The sequence below is a fragment of the Halyomorpha halys genome, unplaced genomic scaffold (genome assembly GCF_000696795.3).
Source record: "Halyomorpha halys isolate HHAL.00 unplaced genomic scaffold, Hhal_1.1 Scaffold72.1, whole genome shotgun sequence".
Lineage (NCBI taxonomy): Eukaryota > Metazoa > Arthropoda > Insecta > Hemiptera > Pentatomidae > Halyomorpha > Halyomorpha halys.
This window is the reverse complement of record NW_027109364.1, coordinates 994684-1016656: the sequence shown is the minus strand read 5'-3', so window position 1 is coordinate 1016656 and position 21973 is coordinate 994684. Positions and strand designations below refer to the sequence as shown.

At 32.1% G+C, this 21973-nt stretch overlaps 1 protein-coding gene across 6 annotated transcripts in view; it reads left to right on the top strand.

Moving 5' to 3' along the window:
* The window catches only part of Rbp6 (RNA-binding protein 6), a gene marked incomplete at its 5' end in the record, with an annotated part of 88972 nt that overhangs the window by 55859 nt on the left and 11140 nt on the right, over positions 1–21973 (top strand). For 4 of the 6 annotated variants that reach the window (XM_014439002.2, XM_014439001.2, XM_067047552.1 and 1 more), the window contains 1 exon segment: positions 4366–4604. In XM_014439002.2, the coding sequence (XP_014294488.1) occupies positions 4366–4604 (239 nt within the window). 6 annotated transcript variants of the gene reach the window in all.

The window sequence follows — 21973 nt, the reverse complement described above, 5'->3', positions numbered from 1 at the left end:
TTTTAAAATTTTCTATACTGTTTATATTAAAATTATTTTCTAATGTAACGTACTTAACTCCCAATCCTAACTCCTCCCAATAAAAACGGTTAACTCTTTTTTTGACTTTTGTCAAACAGGTACATTTTCTGTCTCGTTCATTTTCTTCCTTTATTCTTGATTTTATTCCGTTTAACTTATTTACTTTTTCACTTATGTTAAGTGTTTGTACCTTTTTTAGCCTTTACGAAGCCCTGTAACGTTGAGCTTAATTAATTGTTATTACTATTTGAGATTTTATTTGATTACACCTGGATAATCTTTCATTTTTTTAATGAATTTTTGTGCTTTTGAATTAATTTTTGTGTTTAGTTTCATTCAGCATGCCCTGATGAAGTCCTGTGGGCCGAAACGTTTGCTCACATTAAATAATTTAATCATTATTTGATATTTTTTCTTACTGCACCTTATCTTTAGTTTATATAGACAAATCTTAAGAATTTTTTTTCTTTTATTTTTTCGTCGGTCCCAGGAAATAAAAAACTTTACCCCACCATGAAGTTGAATAGGGTGATGCCCAGTAGATAAAATCCCTTTCCCACCATGAAAAAATAAATTAATCAAAATCGTTTTAAGATCTGTGAAATAATGTTGGTGCAATTTTATCTCACCGATGTTAGTCGGTAAAGGCCGATATAAGTAGTATAAGTCAGAATTTCAAAATTTCCTTAGCCTATACTCTAACTTAAAATTCTTTTACCGTTCCACCCTAAACTTATGATATTATACCTAACTTCAAAATTTGTATAGAATACATCTTCCGTAAAGTACGTCTTCGTTGTAAACTTTAAAAAATAAACACTAATACAGTTAGCCTCAGCTCACTTCAGTATTAATGTGTTATTTATTTTATTATATTGTGTATTATAGTACTTTAAATAAAATAGGGTACCAACTTATAAGTACTATCTCGGCTGCTTTGGCTTTCCGGAATTGTTCTTAATAAAATATTTAATTTTAGATAAAATAAGAGTGCTACTAACGGGTAGTTTATCTACAAGCCCGTATAATACCAATAGAACCTAATATTAAATTTACTATATGTATTTTTCCATAAATACAGTTGTAAACATCAATAAATAAATTTAAAAAAAAATAAATCCTTTATTTAGAAAATAAAGTTCTGAAACGGTTGTTATTATTTTTAGTTGATTATTTATTGAAATAAACTTACATTTTTATTTTTAATAATGTTAGCTATCGTTAGTTTATTGTGCTATCTTGCTATCTTGTTAGCTAGTTAGCTAAAGACCCAAGCTAATTATTGAAGCTCTATTTGTAAGTATATCTATAACTTTTTCTTTATTCAGGACAAAAAGAAAAGTGCATTCAATTGCTCAATAGTAAAATGGAAAAATATGCTGAAACTTCTCATGGAAGAGAGTATATTTTGTGGTGAATAATTTGGTGAAAGTTTTGAGCTCCATAATTTTCAGGTTAATATTTTCATTTTTATTTTAAAACTGTAGTCTTCGTAGAGGTTATTAACGATATTAGAAGGGTAGAAGGTATGGAATCATAGATTTTTTTATTTTTATTAGGGGCATCCTTTGTCAAACCTGACATCCACCATGTTGGAAATTTGGTTCAAGCTATAAATATTAAAATTAATATATAGTTTTTTTTTCGACTATATAAACATACTGGCTTTTTCGAAAAACAGTATAGCGAAGCTAATCAATTTTTTAACTTACCAAGATCATATATATCAATGTTCTTTCTTGCATATAGTTGTATAGTCTATTCCATGGACCGAGACGAATCGAGTAAACAAGAACACGTGGACTAAGAGTTGAAGTGGCATTCTTCATTTGAAAGGTCTCCAAAAATGTAGAGGCACTCTCGAGTCTAACATGGCCCAAATTGTTGTATCAGACGAGTAGTGTAGTCAGTACATTTATGATCGTCAAGTGTTTATATGTTAAACATACTGGTACTTAAACATATATACTGGTAAATATTTGAGGTATTCAAGATCTTTAGTTTAACATGTTAAATGCAGAAATATTTCCTTCTTATAGTATGTTAAAACGGTATAACATATAACATGGTTGAGAGTCTGCTAAATGTAGAATGACGGCACAAAACAGACCAGCTGAGCTCTACGCCATTTTATCTGTTGTCTTGTTCGGTTAGTTGCTCACACTTCGGGTTTGGTTTGTGATGGTTTTGTTTTAGACTTTTTTAAACTCAAATAAAATTATGGATATCGTTCTTATTCGAGTATATGTACCTCCGAAGTGAGTAATTGCATGCTCTTATGGCCCGCGATTCTTCACCTGTATGCCAGACTTTTTAACTAAATGCCGAGCATACGACTCCCTCAAATCTTTATTTGAATTACCAGCAAACCTCTAGATTTCTCAAACACTTAAAACTTTACCCTAAAATTAAATCAAATTTTACCACAAGTTTCCCCTTTTTTCAATAGTTATTATACATTTCAATTCGGAAATTAAGGCAATAAGGAGTAATAAAAATTTCGGAAATTAATGAAATAATTATCTATAAGTTTTAATGCCTTAAAATAAAAAATAATTTAATAAAAAAGGATAAAAATAGGGATAAAAACGATAGTGAAGTAATGTGGAAAAACTAGGAGAGGAAACAAGGTACAAGTGAGGTGGAGAAAATATAATGTGACGAAGCAGTTGGAGATCTTATTATTTCTTAAGGCGGATCCACATGTTGGCCGCTCGCCACGAATTGGAGGCTTGTACAAATGCTCGGTTAACAAAGAGCGGGCTATCCACAAGATAGTGTTATTCAGAGAGGCAAGCATGGCGGACGTACAAGAGGTTTCAGCCATTGCACTGGGATTATATTATTTTTATTAAAAAAAAATGAAAATGAAAGGGAATTAATTATAAATAAATTAGATTAAATATAAAACTTACTATAAAAATTAACTACAACCTCCTAACAGCTCTCAGTTGCAACTAGACAAAGAACAATGGTGGAGATGCTACACGAGCGCTCTCAAGAACCCCTTTGATCTGTGTCAAAAAACCGACTCTCGACGGATCGGCAACGAGCTTAGGCCAACTCGTACCAGCCACCCATCCACATGCTCGCGTATGTCTGAGTTCGCCTTGGCTTGGCCAACATGTAGAGGCCCCTTTAAAGGTTACAGAACAAGTTTCCCAGAAAATCTGCTTGGAGCTCCTGTGTCGCTCATAATCCTATTCTTATAACATTTAGCATGTTAAAACTTTTTATATTTTACACAATCTTGAATACCCCTAAGCTAGTATTTACTAATGTATGTTGGAATTACCTTCAGTTTAGAGAAGCACTGTAAGAGCAGCTTATAGCCGATTTCATTAGTGTTTTGACGTAGCTTGTGATTTCTTATAGATCATCAAGAAAACTGAAACATTCCCTGCCATTTGACATTATATTAGACTAACTATATTGTATTGAAGAAGTTTGTCGGGGGGTACGGTCAGCAAAGAACAACATAAATAAAGAAAACCATATTTATTTATTTTATCCCGACGTTTCGACCTGAGTTTCAGGTCTTCATCAGGGGTTGTGGCGTGGTTTTTCAGATATAGATCTTTCAAAATAAATTCACTAACTACTGATGTTTCTGTACGTCCCATACAACATTTTTATGAAATGTTGCTTTTTAAAAAGCTATATCTCGAAAACTATTTAAGGTAAATAACTCTATTAGGGCTCATATTTTAGAAAATTTACTCTACTTTAAATGATGTTCTCTTAGGTTTTCTTGTGTTCTTACTTTTTAAGATATAGATAAATTTTTTTTTGATCGCTTTGAAACAGCCACCATTTTTGGTTCCCCCTACCTATACTTGGTAGACTCATCAATTTTGACTATTAATTATACCTAGTTTTCATTAAAGTAATCAAAAATTGGGGTTAGATAACTGCCTTTTTTCTCCTTTCGGGCTCTTGTACTACAAGGATCATCATCTTCTACACGGTCTTTCCTCTCCTGGCGTGGCCACAACCCCTGACGAAGACCTGAAACTCAGGTCGAAACGTCGGCATAAAATAAATAAATATGGTTTTGTTTATTTATGTTGTTCTTTGCTGACCGCACCCCCCGACAAACTTCTTCAAGCATTAATCTACGGTCAACTATCTACACCTCATTAACTATACTGTATTTTCGAAACGTTCCAGTCTTAAGCTACCATAAACATATTTTTAGATTGAACCAAATTTAAGCCATGGGAGTTATGAGGACAAAGTATGTTTTATTTATTTTCTCCTAATGCCTAGGCTTCATACTAACAGGTTGGGATATATATAGACATGGCGACACTAATCGATACTTTGACACCGTTGGTGTTGCAGTGATGAACAACTACCAGGCCGCAGCGGCGGCAGCTGCAGCAGCGGCGGGGTTCGGCCCCCCGGCCTCGCCTCACACCCCGCGGGCCGCAGGGTTCCCGGGGGCCAACAGTCCGGGACCAGCTCTCGACATGTACACTTCCACCCCCGGCCCACAGCCTGAGTACGTCCAAGCCGCCAGCCCCCAGTCGTCGGCCTTCCCGACCATAGCTGTCAGCAGGGCCCCCATCACCTACAACCCTGTGAGTATCATTGTCATTATATGTGTTAATTGTTTTTATATCTAGCTGCTAAGTTATATCTTTATTTATTATATGTATGATATATATTCACCCTATGTCCTTAGTCCTTTTTAGAGCCGGTTGCACCAATCTCCGGTTAAACTAAGATTTGTATAACCTAGAGTTTAGTAAAACTTCGGTAACTTAGTAGTACAAGAGCCCATGTTATCTCATGTCAGCTGTTATCTCACCCCAATTTTTGATTACTTTGATGAAAACTATGTATAATTAATAGTCAAAATTGATGAGTCTGCCAAGTAAAGGTAGGGGAAATAAAAAATGGTGGCTGTTTTAAAACGATAAAAAAAAAAAACTAATTTTTCATTCAGAGCTCTATATCTTAAAAAGTAGGTACAACACAAGAAAACCTAAGAGAACGTCATTTAAAGAAGAGTAAATTTGCTAAAGATCAGTAGTTAGTGAATTTATTTTGAAAAATATATATCTCAAAACCCATACGTACAAATGTCTATTAGCACTCAAATTAAAGCTAGCTTAATGAGCTATAAAGTAGTTTCTGATGTTTATCTTCGTAGGAGTAATAGTTTACATGAAATTTGCTAAAATAAATTGATTTACAGTTGTTGTATTTTAGCTAATATCATGAAAACTACTATATAATACCTACGTGAAGGTAAAAAACTTCTGTATAGTACATTAAACTAGCTTTAATTTGAGTGCTAATAGACATCTGTACGTCACATAGTTCCTGAGATATAGATTTCTCAAAATAAATTAACTAACTACTAATTGTTCAGTAGATTTTTTAGAAATTTTGCATTTTAAAAAGCTATATCTCGAACTATTGGACGTAAATAGCTCTTTTAGGGCTAATATTTCAGAAAATTTACTTTTCTTTAAATAATGTTCTCTTAGATTTTCTTGTGCTGTTGGTAGTTTTTAAGATATGGAGCTCCGAATGAAAAATTAATGTTTTTTTAAGGTTTTGAAACAGCCACGATTTTTTAATTCCCCTACCTATACTTGGCAGACTCATAAATATTGTCTAGTAATTATACTTAGTTTTTATTGAAGTAATAAAAAATTGGCATGAGATAACCTCAAACTGAGATAACTGTCAGTAGATCGCGCTTGTGTTCTTGAAAATTTAAATCAAATATTTGTTGGACTTCATAATTATTACTTTTTTTTTTGTTTTTATCAAAGTTTTCTGTTTTTTCTTTCCCTTACTTATGCACAGCTATCATCAATCAATGAATCATAATTTACTAAAGAAACTAATGAAACCCTCTTTTTTCAATTTCAAATTCCATCCATAGAAAAAAAAAACCCAAAAAACATTATTTTTAAAAAACTGAAAATGATTTGGTCGAGGACGTAAACAGTTTATTTTTTTTTTTATTAAACTAATTCTTTGAAGGCATCTAACTTTATCAAATCGTCTATCTCGATCAAATTCATTTTATTGAATTTGGAAAGAAATATAATAATAGAATACACCTTCGTTAGATAACAGATCGTATGGTTACCTATTTAAACGTAAATTTTCTCTAAATCTCAGTTTAACTGACTTCATTGGCCGAATAAAGTTTACCGATAGATTTGAAGATTAACTTTTTTAGTGCAACGTTAATTTATGATTTTACCCAAGATTTAAGAAATCGTAGTTTACACTGTGATGGTGCAACCGACTCTAAGATTCATCGAACTAGGATAATTATTCTGTTAACTGCTTTTCATCTTGACACATTCCCATTCCTACAAAGTTGCTCTAGGTGCCTTTTAACGTTCAGAGTTAATTTCTTCTATCATCTTCATCTCTCACTCTCTCTCACAATAGTACAAGAGCCAGGAAGAAAAAAGGCAGTTATCTCACCCTCATTTTTGATTTCTTTAATGAAAATTATGTATAATTACTAGTCAAAACTGATGAGTCTGCCAAGTATAAGTAGGGGGAATAAAAAATGGTGGCTGTTTCAAAACCTTAATTTTTCAGTCGGAGCTCTATATCTTAAAAATTAACAACAAAACTACAAAATCTAAGAGAACATTATGTAAAGAATAGTAAATTTTCTGAAATTTTTGGCCTTAAAAAGCTATTTATGTCCAATAATTCTCGAGATATAGCTTTTTAAAAAGCAAAATTTCTTAAAATCTACTGAAAGATTAGTAGCTAGTTAATTTATTTTGAGAAATCTATATCTCAGGAAATATTTGACGTACAGATGTCTATTAGCACTCAAATTAAAGCTAGTATAATGGACTATACAGAAGTTTAAAACCTTTACCTTCGTAGGATTAGTAGTTTTCATGATATTTGCTGAAAATCTAAAATAATATTATTTAAAGAAGAGTAAATTTTTTAAAATATTTTGTAGTAAATTTAACTCGTTTTAATCTGAGCGCTGGCAGACATCTGTACGGCAAATGGTTTCTGAAATGAAGTTTTTTCAATTTATTTTAGCAAATTTCATGTAAACTATTACTCCTACGAAGATGAACATCATAAAATACTTTATAGCCCATTAAATTAGCTTTAATTAGAGTGCTAATAGACATCTGTAAGATGTCTGTCTGTTTTTGAGGTATAGATCTTTCAAAATAAATTCACTAACTACTGATCTTTCAGTACGAATACAATATTTTTATGAAATTTTGCTTTTTAAAAAGCTATATCTCGAAAACTATTTAACCTAAATAACTCTATTAGGGCTCATATTTTAGCAAATTTACTCTACTTTAAATGACGTTCTCTTAGGTTTTCTTGTGTTGTTCTTACTTTTTAAGATATAGAGCTGCGAATGAAAAATTATTTTTTTGATTGCTTTGAAACAGCCACTATTTTTTATTCCCCCTACCTATACTTGGCAGGCTCATCAGTTTTGATTAGTAATTATACATAGTTTTCATTGAAGTAATCAAAAATTTGGGTGAGATAACTGCCTTTTTTCTCCTCTTGGGCTCTTGTATTACAAGAATCGTCATCTCCTACGCGGTCTGTCCTCTCGTTTAGCCTCACTTGGATATAAGAGATGTGGCATATTTCTTTTTTATTTTAGGTCCAGTTTTTTTTTGTTTTTTTTTTTTTACCATTTACCATTTACTCCATAAATTTTTCTGGGTTTGGATCAGGGTTGTTTCTTCATTATTATGTCTTTATTAATTTGTCTACTGTTCTCTTGAGGTACTCCACGTTTCCTTTGGTATTTTTCTGCACTCCAGTTGGTAAGAGCCACATTAGTCTCAATGCTCGGAAAAAAGCTTGTACGTTTGGAGTATGTGCTCGGGATTTAGCCCACCTTCTCTGCACTCGCAGAGAGGACTAGAGCAACTATGGAGCTTTCGGAATAGATGAGATCTGCGACGGCTGTGCCCCGTTCGTAAGCGAATAATGAGGACCTGGAGTGAGTTGGTGTCATCTCCGAGGTCGTGATGTGGATAGCTTCTAATCTATCGTCGCCTAATGGTGGCTTTACGAAACATCTTTATGCCAATATCTATTCAGAAGTGTCGCCCTCTCTCACTCCTCTATGTTGGAGGAAGAGTACTAACTCTTTATGAAAGGAGAGCGAATTTCTCCCTTCGTTCTCTTCTATTGTGCTTCTTCCTGCACAGCTTCGTCTCGAGCAAGGTTAATCAATAGTTCACAAGAAATTACTTTCCTTTTCCAGTATGCCCCGTAGCCCTTTCCATGAAGTATGGACACCTGGTTGACTCAATTAAGGTTTCCTGGATGATGCACTATCCTTCCTTTCCTGGGAATACTGTTTGAAAGCTTCCTCGAATTTCTTCCGAGTGCTTCCTGTTTCCTTCTTCAAAATAGACCATCCACATCTCCCAGCTAGGAACCCATAAAACTAGAGAATATGCAAAATATTTAATACGAAGCAGCATACATACCCTTCGTCCCTTCTCCAGGGCCTCTTTCATTAATGGAATATTTGATTCCTTCATTCCTACGTGTTTTAAAAGCCAATCTACGCAAGCACTTCATCTGTGCTACAGTTTTTCGACCGTATTTTTTGTCTAGAAGTACCCAACTCTCAATTCCATATTACAGAACATTCATATATCTTCATATTAGTCTTAACAGTATATTTCTATCTTCAATTGAGTTACAGATGGCAATCATAAATATTAGTTATTATATGAGGAGAAGATGGTCGGGGGAGCGGTCAACAAAGATACACAAATAAACAAAACTTATTTATTTGTGCCTACGTTTCGAACTGAATTTCAGACTGTAAAACAGTTTAACAACTATGATTCAGAGAAATATAAAAATAAAAATAAAATGATAATGAACAAACTTGAAAATATACATAAGAATAAATGAAGTAGATAGTATTTGATTGATACTAATAGAAGATAAACTATAATATTGTAGAGATAATAGATAAAATAAATGATAAAAAATTAAAAACAGACTGTGTTCAAGTGAATAAAAAATAAACATAATGAAAAGTGCGGAAGAAAATTTAAATTATCAGTAATGGAATTAACATAATAAGATATTTACAGTAATGTTAAAAAAAAAAATATAAAAAACAATTTAACTCAACATTGTGAGATGTATAAAAGAAAATGATATATATGAGACAATGGGCAAGAAAGAAAACGGAATATATGTTTGAATGGATAAGAAATGCACAGTAATAAAGATGAGTAAAAATAATAAGCTGAAATATATACAGAATGTCGGGAAAAGTGAATAAAGGAGGAACAGAAATGAATTGGGAGTTAGAAAAAAAAAAAGGTAAGAAATATGAAAAAAGAAAGAAGAAAGATTCGAGATTCCTTCTAAATTGAGTTAGTTCCGATTCATCCGATAGATAGCGTGCATGTGAGTACAAAAAATACGTTAAACCAAGCGGAAACTGCTACCGACATGTACAACTAACTATGAAATAAATAATAAACAACAAACAAATAAGTTCTGTTTATTTGTTTATTACTCTCCGCACCCCTGATCTTCTTTTCGTAAATATTATTAGCATATCGTATCATGTGGGAGATCTCTTTTACATTCTTATTTCTGCAAATCACAGTTCACTCATGGGAGAACTGATTTACGAATGCTCCTCAACATTAAAAATTGGATGGATTCGTTCTAGCTCTCTTCTCAACTATTTCTTTCTGTATCTTGTATATCTGAAATCTTAAGCTGCAAAGGATCATGGCCCACTCCATCCCTCCATCGGCCCTTCGGCCTACCACCCATTCATGTACGACCTGCTGATCTCTCTTCTATCGCTCATCCACATAACATAACCAAGTTATTTTAACCCTTTTAACTTGATGTTGATTTCCTTGTAGAACTGAAAAGTTTCGTTTTATTTTTCCTTTGTCTCCAACTAGTCGGTTTTTTATCTACTATAATCTTGGATACTATTGGAAATAAAAAAAATATTCCTATTATCTTTAATATCCCAATTTTAGCAATCATTTGATTCCCTGCTATGATTTATTCATAAGATCATAATTTCTTCTTTTCTTTCACTTATCTCTCTCTATATCAATTCATCTTCTTTATTTCACTATTACAGTTTTGTCCGCTTCTTGATTTGATTTTTTCATCTTCATTTATTTGAGCACCTTCTTTGAGGAGGTTGTCCAAAATCTCTGATAATCCTGACTTGATTTGTTTAATCTGTTCATTTGATGTATGTTCATTCCTCATCTGAAAATAATTTTTTTTATTTATTTATTTCTTACTTACTTTGCGATAATTAAGAATTCTTGAGCACTGATGTACTATAAATTTATATTTTTAATTTTTCTATATTATATGTTTTGCTTGTATTATTTAAATGTTTTTATTTTTATGTCTTTATAATATGTTCTATGCTTTTTATGTGTTTACTAAGAGCCAATGACTATGTCTCATTTCTATGTTAAGTGTCATCGAGTCAGCACCAAACGTATAATAATTTAACCAAAAAAATCTACAATTTTTTTATGTTTTGAAAAATTATTTCTGATTGAAGAATGAATCAAGAATTTTAGGTATTTATTTCTAATTATTTGAAATTTAATCAAATCTTCATGGCATCAAAAGTTCGTCCAACATTCATATTTTTTTTTCATAAAAATCGTTTTTCCTATAACTTTACTTACATAATTATTTTTAATGTTCACCTCCATCCAACGGCCCAACAATTAATATTTCTATTATGATGTGTACATTATTTACCGTAGTTTTCACATAAGAAAATTTCGGTTTCGGGATGCGATCAGCGAAGAGAACATAAATTATGATAAAAATTTAGTTATTGTTCGAGCCGACGTTTCGGGCTCATCTTAGGCCTTCATCAGGGTGCCTACACGATTTTAACGCTGTTGGATTTAATAAAAATATAAATCATAGAAAAAATAAGAATACATTTCTGTTTCGAATTATAATGGTATATTTATTATTATTCGAACTACAAAATAGAAATAAAATTAAATGATGCAAAAGATTTACTGAATATGTCTACATATATAGTAATTGAAAACTGTGTATAATTATGAGTCGAAATTGATGAGTCTGCCAATTATAGTTAAAGTGAAATAAAAATGGCGACTATTGGAAAAAAGTAAAAAAAAAAATATTTTTCATTTGGAGCTTACTATCTTTAAAAATACTTACAACGCTAAAAAATACCTGATGGAATATTATTTTAAGTAACATAAAGCTTCTAAAATATGAGCACTAATAAAGCCATTTACGTTCATTTTTTCCCGAGATGCAGTTGTTTAAAAATAAATATCTCATAAAAACTATTACTCCTGCTAGTTAAGCGTCACAAACTACTTAACACATTAGATTAGCTTTAATTCGAGAACTAATAGACATCTGTACGTCTAATGATTTCGGAGATGTAGTATTCCAAAACTAAATTCTCTAACTACTGTATTTTAACAAGGACTGAAATTATATTTTACAAATAATGATATGCAATAAAACAAAGTTTGAATTATTCCTATTTAGTTTGTCTGTAAAAAAAAATTAAATTAACCTTCAATCTATATTATTTTTTTCTATAGTTTTTTTTTAACTTCACATTTTTCATTTTTCTTTTCATCGTCGATAAATAATTCATCTTTAAAGATTAGAAACATTGTAAACATTTCTTGCTACGAAGGGAAATTAAATCGATTTCATCATTTTCATTTTCCTCCATGTTTAAATAAAACAGAATAAAAAAAAACAATAAAATAAAAGTTTGCTATGCTGTTATAATCTAAATGTTTTTAAAATTGATGTTCACTTTATTGTTAACTGTTTGCATGCCTAGCTGAATGGTTGTTATGGTATGTTCCCTTAAATGTCTTGCATATTGCCGACCTTCTAAATTTTGTTTGTTATTTAATTGTTTTAAATTCCATCTTGGTGTTTTTATATAATACAGTTATGAAGTGAGAATCGAAGCTACAACACTGGCTGTTTCTCAACAGGTTTAAATAAACAGAAACAAATGTGTGATAATTCGTAGAGAGTCAATATATATATACATATATACACATATGTTTTCCTTTCCATAATATGAATTCTTCGATATAGGCAAAGTATTTAAAGTGGAGCAAAGGCCGGGAGGGAGACAAATCCTTCTCCATGTTTTCAACTTCAAGCAGCTCCTTCTCAAATTCGTTTTATATTCTTTCAATTTCGTTTAATTATTCGTAAGTTCATTATTTCAATCAATTAAAATCATGGCTTATAGTTTATGAATTTATTTTGTCATTTAAGAATCGTATGAAAAAAAAAAAAATCAATTTATCGAGGTGGTCAGAGTTGCAGTCAAAAAGGGACAGAAAATACTTAATTACTATTTATTTTTCGACGTTTTGCACCATTTTGTAGGGCATCATTAGGGCTAAAAAAGACACAATATAACTAAAAATATATCGACAACGTAAGATAATAAAATACAAAAAAGTAAACTGAAGTAGGGTTAAGGAGTATGTTAATATAAGTGAAAACAAATTATATAAGACTGAACAAAAAGAAATAAAATTAAGATGTATAATAATAAGTATATATAAAAATAAATAACATAGAGTATTATATTATATACAAGACCTCTTGTTATTACGAGAATGGACCTATAACCCGTGGTACGGTAGGGTCTTCATTAAAACGGATGCTCCTCAAAGATACCTAAAGATCAGCTCTCCTATAACTCACCTGAGAATAATTGTCCAACTACGACTCTCCGGTAAATATGCAATTACTCTAAATGTCGGTCCACGAAAATATACTTGGACCCACAGAAGCTTTGTCCAGCTTGTGATGGAACGGCCCTGGAGGATTGTTCGGAGAACCGAATCCGAAACATGCCGAAACTAAGCGATATTATCTGAAATCAGTTGTATGAATTTCTGTCTGTACCCTCAGGATTGGACCTCAAACTGTTTTTTATATATCTAACCAAAAACCTTTTGCTTAGAGCTGGACACCTTTCGTCCCAATAAGAGGTGTAGTTTTTTAATATTATTAAATATGAAGTGACGTTTTTGTTTTACTGTTTTATTCTATCGAATGTGGATAGCCCAGTTTGGGTATATTGTTTGTTATTAGTTTATATAAACGATATTTAACTAATAATTTTTGTAAAATTACTAAAATTGATTATGGATTTCATGTAACTCACAGGCTAACTCCATTTGTACAGGAGTTGCCACATAAAAAAATAAATAAATAATTATTATATTTAAAATGAACAGGAGACGCAATACCACGTAAAAATAAAAAAAGTAGTTATAAGAAAAAAAAATTGCGTACTAAAGGACGAAAAATTAAGGAAGTCTGATAAGAATAAATTAAAAAAATAAAATAATAATAAATAAATAAATACCAAACATAAACAACGACCTGTTCAATTAAAAAGGATCTAACGAGTGACGAAAAAGTGGAAGGGCGATGGCAAATATTTTTTTATTTATTCTTATTAATTATCTTTTTTTATTTCTTTTTTTTTTATTGATATTTAGATAATTCTTGACCCTATCTTAGTTTACTTTTTGTATTTTCTTTGTTTTCAGTCTTAAAAGTGTTAAATTGTGTTTTCTCATATCTGATTTTCTATTTTTACGTGTTATTACGTCTCTAGTTGATTTTTAGCCTATTTTTTATTTTGTATTTTTTTTAATACTCTTATCATTGTCTATTTTATATTAATACTATTTTTATTTTTTATTTTCGTTCATATTTATATTATTATTTTTTACTTATATTTACATAATTTTAACCCGATCTTAATTTACTTTTTTATATCTCATTATCATATTATATTTTTAGTTTGTTTTGTATGATTTATTATCCTTGATGAAGCCCTTCAAAGTGGGGCGAAACGTCCGGAAATAAATAGCTGTTAACCCGACCATCTCCTTCATATTTTGAAAAAAAAGATAGTCGATCATTTATATATAAATCAATTATTTTTCTGTTGTTTTATAAAACTTATAAACTGAAGTATCAATTGCTTATTCCAACAACAACTTCAGCCTATCTGGTGCGGGGTATATAAAGGGTACATGATCTTTAGTTTAACATGTTAAAGCGTGTCAAATGGAAAAACTCATGTTAAATGGAGAAATATTTCCTTCTTTTAGCATTTTAAAACGATATAACATATAGCATGGTTGAGAGTCTGTTACTAGGTCTGTTAAATGGAGAATGACGTCACGTACCAAACTAGCTCGTCACCATTTTTGTTGTTAGGTTACTTGCTCGTAGTTTGTGTTTTTGATTGTGTTGGTACTATTTTGGATGTTTTTATAACTAATAAAGCAATGGATGATAATAATAATAATGTAATGACAGTTGTCAATTAGCTCATCTTGATTATTTTCCTCACCAGTTAAAATATCAACGAGGCATTGAGTGGAAAAACTGGAAAACTATAACTTATTTCAAAACTTAATAGTAAACAATAACACGAAGTTATGGAAAGAAAGGTTATAAAACGAGTTGCTCAGAAAATCCGCTAGGAGCTCTTATGCATTTAACATGACTTTAAATAGGGCTGCTCACTATCTTATATTTATAACATTTAACATGGTAAAACATTTTAAATTTAACATAGCATCATGAATACCCCTATAGTACGAGTTTTACCCTCCTAAAACCTGTACTGCGCATGTCCCGTACAGTTCTAGACAGTCAAAAGTGGTTGTTGAAACATAATTAATATGTTGTGTGCTTTAGTACATTAATGTTTATAATGTTCATTCCAATACCAAGGGAAAAAAATACATTTTTTGTTTAGCGGTATAGATTTGTTTATCCAACCGTCCCGATCTGTTTATATTTTCATTTAATGGCAATTTAGATCGTTTATTTAACAGATTCAACGATAATTTGAGTCGTAAGTTGTGTTTACACAGTATCAACGTGATAATGGGGTGAAGCTAGGTCGTTTATACATTGTCAGTCCAAGGTATTTAAACTTTTGTTGTCAAAGTAAACAAGAGGGTTCACAAGTGCTATGTTCTCGATTTTCGATGCAGATTTTCCTTCAACATAGCAATCATGTATCAGAGCTGGTTGGTTTAACTGAGATTTATAAGTCTTAATCTTCATTCGCCTTAACTAATTTGAATTAACATTTATAATTTTTCGAATTTTAATATTGTTTGTAAGAATTACTAGTCCGTCGTAAGTACTTTACGCTTCGGGAGTTCAAACACTCTTTTTTGCATAAACAATGTTTCCTTCAAACATTTTACTATTTACTATTGTGTTGCTTATCTATTTCACTTAGACAATTTAAAGTTGATATAAAACTTCTTAGACTATCCACCATGGACCTCGCAACGTCTTAAAACTGTTCTAGACCTGTCCAAATACTCGAAAAATAGTACCGAACCAGTTGAATATAAAGCCCACTCGTCTAATTCATACCATGCCCGAATCCTTTATAATCTATACAGACGGATCAAAATCAGACCAATCAGCAGCATCATTCTTTGTAACTGATAACTCACATACTAAATTAAACTCCACAAACTATGCAACATATTCACTGCCAAACTAAATGCAATAGCAGCAGCACTTCACTTCTGTTTATCTTTGAACCACACCAACATTACGATAATTACAGATTCACTAAGCTCGATAAAAGCTTTAGATTCTATGTATCCAGAACATCCGAGAATTTCCTGCATCCATTTTCACTCAAAAACTCTACATAACATGGGTATGTCGGTAACATTTCTATGGGTTCCAAGCGATGTAGGAATCGCAGGGAATGAACTGGCCGATCACGTTGCAAGAGAAGCACTCGCGCTTCCTGGACTGGGTAAAGCAATTTTAACTCCATCAGAGATAAGCAGGCCTGTTGTAAAGGAAGTCAAAGATAAATGGCAATCTTTGTGGAACGAAAGCCCAATGAGCAAATTAAAAATTATTAAAAAGGATGTCAAGCCCTGAGGTACCTCCAGTCGCAAATGCCGTAGAGAGGAAGTTGTACTGACCAGGCTGAGAATAGGTCACACGAGGCTCACCCACTCCTATCTTATTCCAAAAGAAACGCCTCCGAACTGCCAGTATTGCAATAACAATTTAACAATAAGCCATGTTTTCCAACGATGCCCATATTTCACACCACACCTCAACAGCTTAGGACTAAACCAAGATATCTCAAAAACCATTGGAGACGATGATAAGGCAATAGAATTGGTGTTTAAGTTTTTGAAATCACAAACTTTACTGACAAAAATATAACTTGATCGGAAGGGAAAAAAAAAATAAATAAAATAAAATAATCAAATTAAAAAATAAATAAAATTTAACGAATATTAGCAAAATTAAATAAAATATAAATGGCGTTGATGACCAATGAAGTTTGGTGCCACTAAACAACCAAACAAACTTCTTAGACTATAATTCTACTTCCTTTTTTTGTGGCAGAACCAACAGAGTTGCTAAATGGTATAGATGGCAAAAAAGTAGAGAGCGAAATTGAGACCAGGATAGCAGCAGGAAATATATGTTATTTCTTACTGCAGAAAATACTGAATTTTAGAGCTTTCTCAAAAAGGATGAACGTGGTCATTTACAAAACCATCTTAAGGCCAATAGTGATCTATGGGGGGAGAAACATGGTCCTTGAAATGGGGACGAGTCTCGGAGAATGGAATTTGGAGAAGAAGGAGACAAGATGAGCTGTTTAGAGAACCCAGCATCTTGGCTTCAGTCAAAAGAGGGAGGAGATGGTTTGAACATGTTGAAAGATGCATGATGAAAGGATACCCAAAAAGATGCTTTATAGCAAACCAGATGGAAAACAGAAAAGAGGACGTCCCCGGATCAGATGGCTGGACGATGTGGAGGAGGATTTAAAGCTCTTGAAAGTTGGCAGATGGAAAGAGAAAGCAAGAGACCGTGTAGATTGGTTGGCTGTTGTGGAGGAGGCACGGGTAGTGCCATGATTATAATAATAATAAGGTAAATGGTGCAATTGAATATGAGAGGTACTCTACATCAGATGACCTTGAAACTTCACTCCGTAGGGAACTAGCCGTCGGTCGTGGAAAGGTTGGCAAGTCCTACAGGAACCAGCTGTAGGTCCGTGCAAGAAGGAAATTTGACTCCGTAGGAAACCATCCCCCAATTGTGAAGGGGAAAGATCCTACAGGAACTAACTGTTGGTCTTTACGAATATAAGGAAAAGTTTAGGATACAGGAGAGGTCCAGAGAAGGTAGAATGAAATATAAGTCAAATATACATTTTGCACTATAATATACTAATTCACTATTTAGTTTTTAATCACTGCTTCCTAAAGAGGAGAAATCCCTGAAGGGGAAATTAACCCAGTTGAGCCAAGTTTTTGCTTAGTCAACTCTCTGGGATATTAATAGCCACCAAGAGTTGGGAAGAGTAAGACTTAGCTTTCAGTAGATAAGAAGATTCTGTTATAATCTTTATTTGTTCAAATAATACATTTAGAAATATTACAATATATTACATAATTATCAATTCGTATAATCAAAGTATTTAAAAGAAATAAACATTTCAATTTACTGTGTTTGCCTGACGACTGTAGTAGTTTTCTTTGCGGCAGCTAGGTAGCGTCGTGTCAGTTGTGACAGTTAAACGGCAGCTGCTAAGTCGCTACAAGATCATCGAATAAAATGATATTATTTAACTGTTTAAAGCTAATTTTCGTATAGGAAAAAATGAATATTTTTTTTTTCAAAATAAAATAATGAAATCACTCTTGCTATGGTAATTGAGAACCAACCGACATTTTAGTTAAATTGCTTTTTATGAAATTTATCAAGGAACAGAGTTGATCAACATCACTATAAGATATATAGGTTGCCTTGGGTTTTTGTTGCAAAATAAAAAAAAAATGTTCTGCTTCATTGTTCTTTATGATGTTATTTGCACGACAGATAACTATCACATGGAAACAAGTCTTAAGTTCAAGTTCGGTAACGATGAGTATCGACCTCCTTGGCGGCCAGGCCTGCTAATTATATCAACCAATATCTCGTCAGCTATGTATCAATATTGTCTCTGCCAACATGTTAGATATGTCACTGTTGTATTTAATAGAAATTATATCTGGCTACCCACCTATCTTGGGAAGAGAGATTCCCGAATCTTACTGTGCGTTCAAAGTTTAAACCAGAGCAAATGTTTAAGACTAACAATGGGGAATACTATTGTCCGAACGGAATTATCTCTAGACCGTGGGAAGTTGGGGCCTTGAAAGCCGCTACTGTTTATCTTACCGGCTCTGGCAACTTCCTTCGAAAACAAATGAATCAAGTAGATATCCATATTCCCTCCCAGATAGCGCCACCCTCTACCCTATACCTTATGAACAGTTCACTCTTGATCGATTTCTCATTCTCTTATTGAATTGCTTTGGTAACCTGCTTTTAAGTTGACTTTTTTTTTAATATTTATTTATTGATATTTACAACTGTACATTATAATACATTTAGTAAATCTGATCTAAGTTAAATTAGAGTGTTACAGGCGTGTAGATAAACTACCCATTTGTAGAACTCTAATGACATTTTACATTAGCTGATCTCGTGGCCATCTTCTTTTCAGGCGCCTCTGAGGATTGTCAGGAATGGAAGAGGATGCAAGATTAGAAACTAAGGGGTTTGAGTGGTTAGAGAGTTTATAACGGAAGGAGTGATACCTGGTTCGGGCTAGATCGGTTACATAGGGAACATTAAGGTCTTTATGTATGATTTTATTTGTGACAAAGTAAGGAGCATTGAGGATTTTGGATTGTAAGGATTGAATACGAGAGGAATTCGAAGGTTTAGTGGAGCCCCAAAGCTCAACTGCATATTAGTTAGTTTAATTTTTTAAATCTAGATTAATAAATAATGAGAAAAAATAAATATGAATAAAATAATCTGTATTCAATTTAAGTCTCAAAACACTCTTTATTTCTTTAAAAGTCCAACGTTTCAGCCAATTCGACCATCTTTAAGGACAATCTTAAATACAAATATACATTCGCATCAACAATTTAAAAACATGTAGGCTATCATGTCATCAATTTCAGTCAAAATTTTTAATTACAAATCAATTTAACCTGATCATGAATTTCTTTTCGGTATTTAGTTTAGTAGTTATAGGTTAGTTTAGTATTTAGGTTCTTCGGTAACTAGAAAAAACGAAATTGATGAAGAAATAAAAGCTAGGTTGAAGGCGGGTATTGCTTGTTATTTTTCAATTTCGAAACTGCTTAGCTCGCGCCTTCTATCCAAAAACTTAAAAATTAGAATTTTCAAAACTATTATCCTTCCCACTGTTCTTAAAGAATGCGAAACGTGGCCTCTTACACTAAGGGATGAACAGCACCTTATGGTTTTCTAAAATAAAGTATTACGTAAAATATCCGGACCGAAAAACGATTAATTAACAAGAGAATTTGGAAGACTACACAACACTGAATTAAGAGAACTACACCCGATAAATATAATTCAGGTTACAGGATTAATTTAAGGTTGTAGCGTTTAGTTACAGTCGGATCCCTAAAATGTTAATAAAAACTGATGAACGTTCGAGAGATAGACCTAAACGTAGATGGGAGGATTGCATCAACACTGATCTGGTAAACGGTGATTTTATTGTACTCAAGATTCCAGAAAAGCAATGGCATAGGGCTGTTGTAATGCATTCTATGAGACATGTTGTGTAAAAAAGTGTGAAAATAGTAATTGTACATATTATAGCCTCTCGATTATTTCTCTTCATATAAAATAAATGTTGTATATCTTAACTTCATACCGCGGTTGCAATTCTTAAACAACGAAACGTAGTTGGGAGGATTGCGTTAGAACAGATTTAGTAGCATTGGGATTAGAAGGGCATAACTGGAAGGATGTATATAGAGAGCGATTGGTGGTATCATTATCGAACCGTAGAGTTCGTTAGGATATTATTATTATGATTTTCTTATAACAACAATATTCTTGTTGTACAATAATATTATTGCGTTAATCAAGTTAAATTGATTTTTAATCAAAAGTTTTAATATTATTGTGAAGAGCGACAAAATAGGGTAATTATAAATAAAATTGGTGACCTGAGCGATTAGCCTGCAAGAAGTTTTTAAATTATTGATGTGAGTGTAAATTTGTATTTAGCATTGTACTTGAAGATGGCCCAATTGACTGAAACGTTGGACTTTTAAAAGAATGATTGGATACAATTTAAACTAATCACAAGAAAGTAAAAAGATTATTTATATATAAAGAAACATAAATAAATATTAAATAAATCAAAAATTTGTATCCTTTTTTGTCTCAACATTTTTCACCAGTCCAACGTTTCGGCCACTTTAGCCATCCTCAAGGACATCTTCAATATAAATTCTTCCTCACATTAATTTAAAGTTACTTTGCAAACTATTCTGCCCAGGTCATTTTCTTTATTATAAGTCAAAAGCCTATTTTTAAAAATTTTAAATCATGGTTTTTTATATGATAGTGAATTTGTTGTGGATAATCTTATATAAGAAGAATTAAACGTTAATGATTTTAAATTTAAAAAAAAAATAAATAAAAAAATAGGCTTTTAACTTATAATAAAGGAAATGACCTGGGCAGAATAGCCTGCAAAAGTAACTTTAAATTAATGTGAGGAAGAAATTATAATTGAAGATGTCCTTGAGGATGACTAAAGTGGCTGAAACGTTGGACTGCTGAAAAATAAAAAGTGTTGGGACAAAAAAGGATACAAATTTTTAATTTATTTAATCAATAATTACCTTGTCTCAAGAAATTGAAATAATATAAATAAATAATTTGGTCAAATTACTTTTGAAACATTTATTTAAAACGGAAGGACGAGACTTAAAGTAGTTAAATCGAGAAAATTTAAAAATTGGCAAAAATTCTAAAAATGGCGTTAAACCCTCCGCTCTCGCCTTACTTATCCTAAGTTTGAAACACACTTATAGCGAGAATGTTTATTGATGTTTACGACATGTCACAAATGACGGAACTCATTAAAATTTGAATAAAAAGAAAGTTTTTTTTTGTGTACTTAAACTCATAAATCCGCTGTTGTTATGAATTAAAAATTAGTTCAATACAATTATCTCTTTATTGTATTTTTAAAAAATTCTTAATATAATAGTTATGTATTAATTTAAGAAATAAAAATTAAACAGTAATTTTCATTGTAAAATTACCCCGGAGATAATTCTTTACACATGGGCCACATGGAGCCCCCATCAGTAATACCCCATCCTACCTAACCATATGCAAATTGTGCCATTGGAAGCCAGAGGTGCCCCTATTTCCTACTTCCCTAAGGGCCCCACTTCCCCCCGACCACGGGTGCTCGCTAATGCAATGAGCCCCAGCCACCAACAGATTTGGCTAATTTTATAATTTAATTTATTCTAACCCAGGATCATATATTGGTCTCTTATTTGATTACCGCTGGGTTTCTCGTCATGACTTTATATCTCTGATAGGTATGAACTCTCCTGAGTTACAAATTATTGATAATTTAATGAAAAACAATTTTTTTTATTGTTTATTTATTGTAATTTACAACTGTACAAAATAATACAATAGGTAAATATGTAGTATGTTTCATATACACTTGAAAATCTTGGGAAGGAACCACCCAAACATTAATTTAAACAAGAAGGTCTCGTGGCCATCTTCTTTTAGGATTATCAGGGATTGTTAAGGATGAAAGATTAAGAATTTAACCCATTAATTCTGATGGTTAAGGAGTTTGGAATGAAAAGACGCATATCTGTTTTGGGCCAATTCTGAAACGAATGGAAGGTTAAGGTCTTTGTGAATGAGTTTATTTGTGACGTAATAAGGAGCATCAAGGATTTTACGTAGGATTTTGGATTGTAACGATTGGATGCGGGAAGAATTT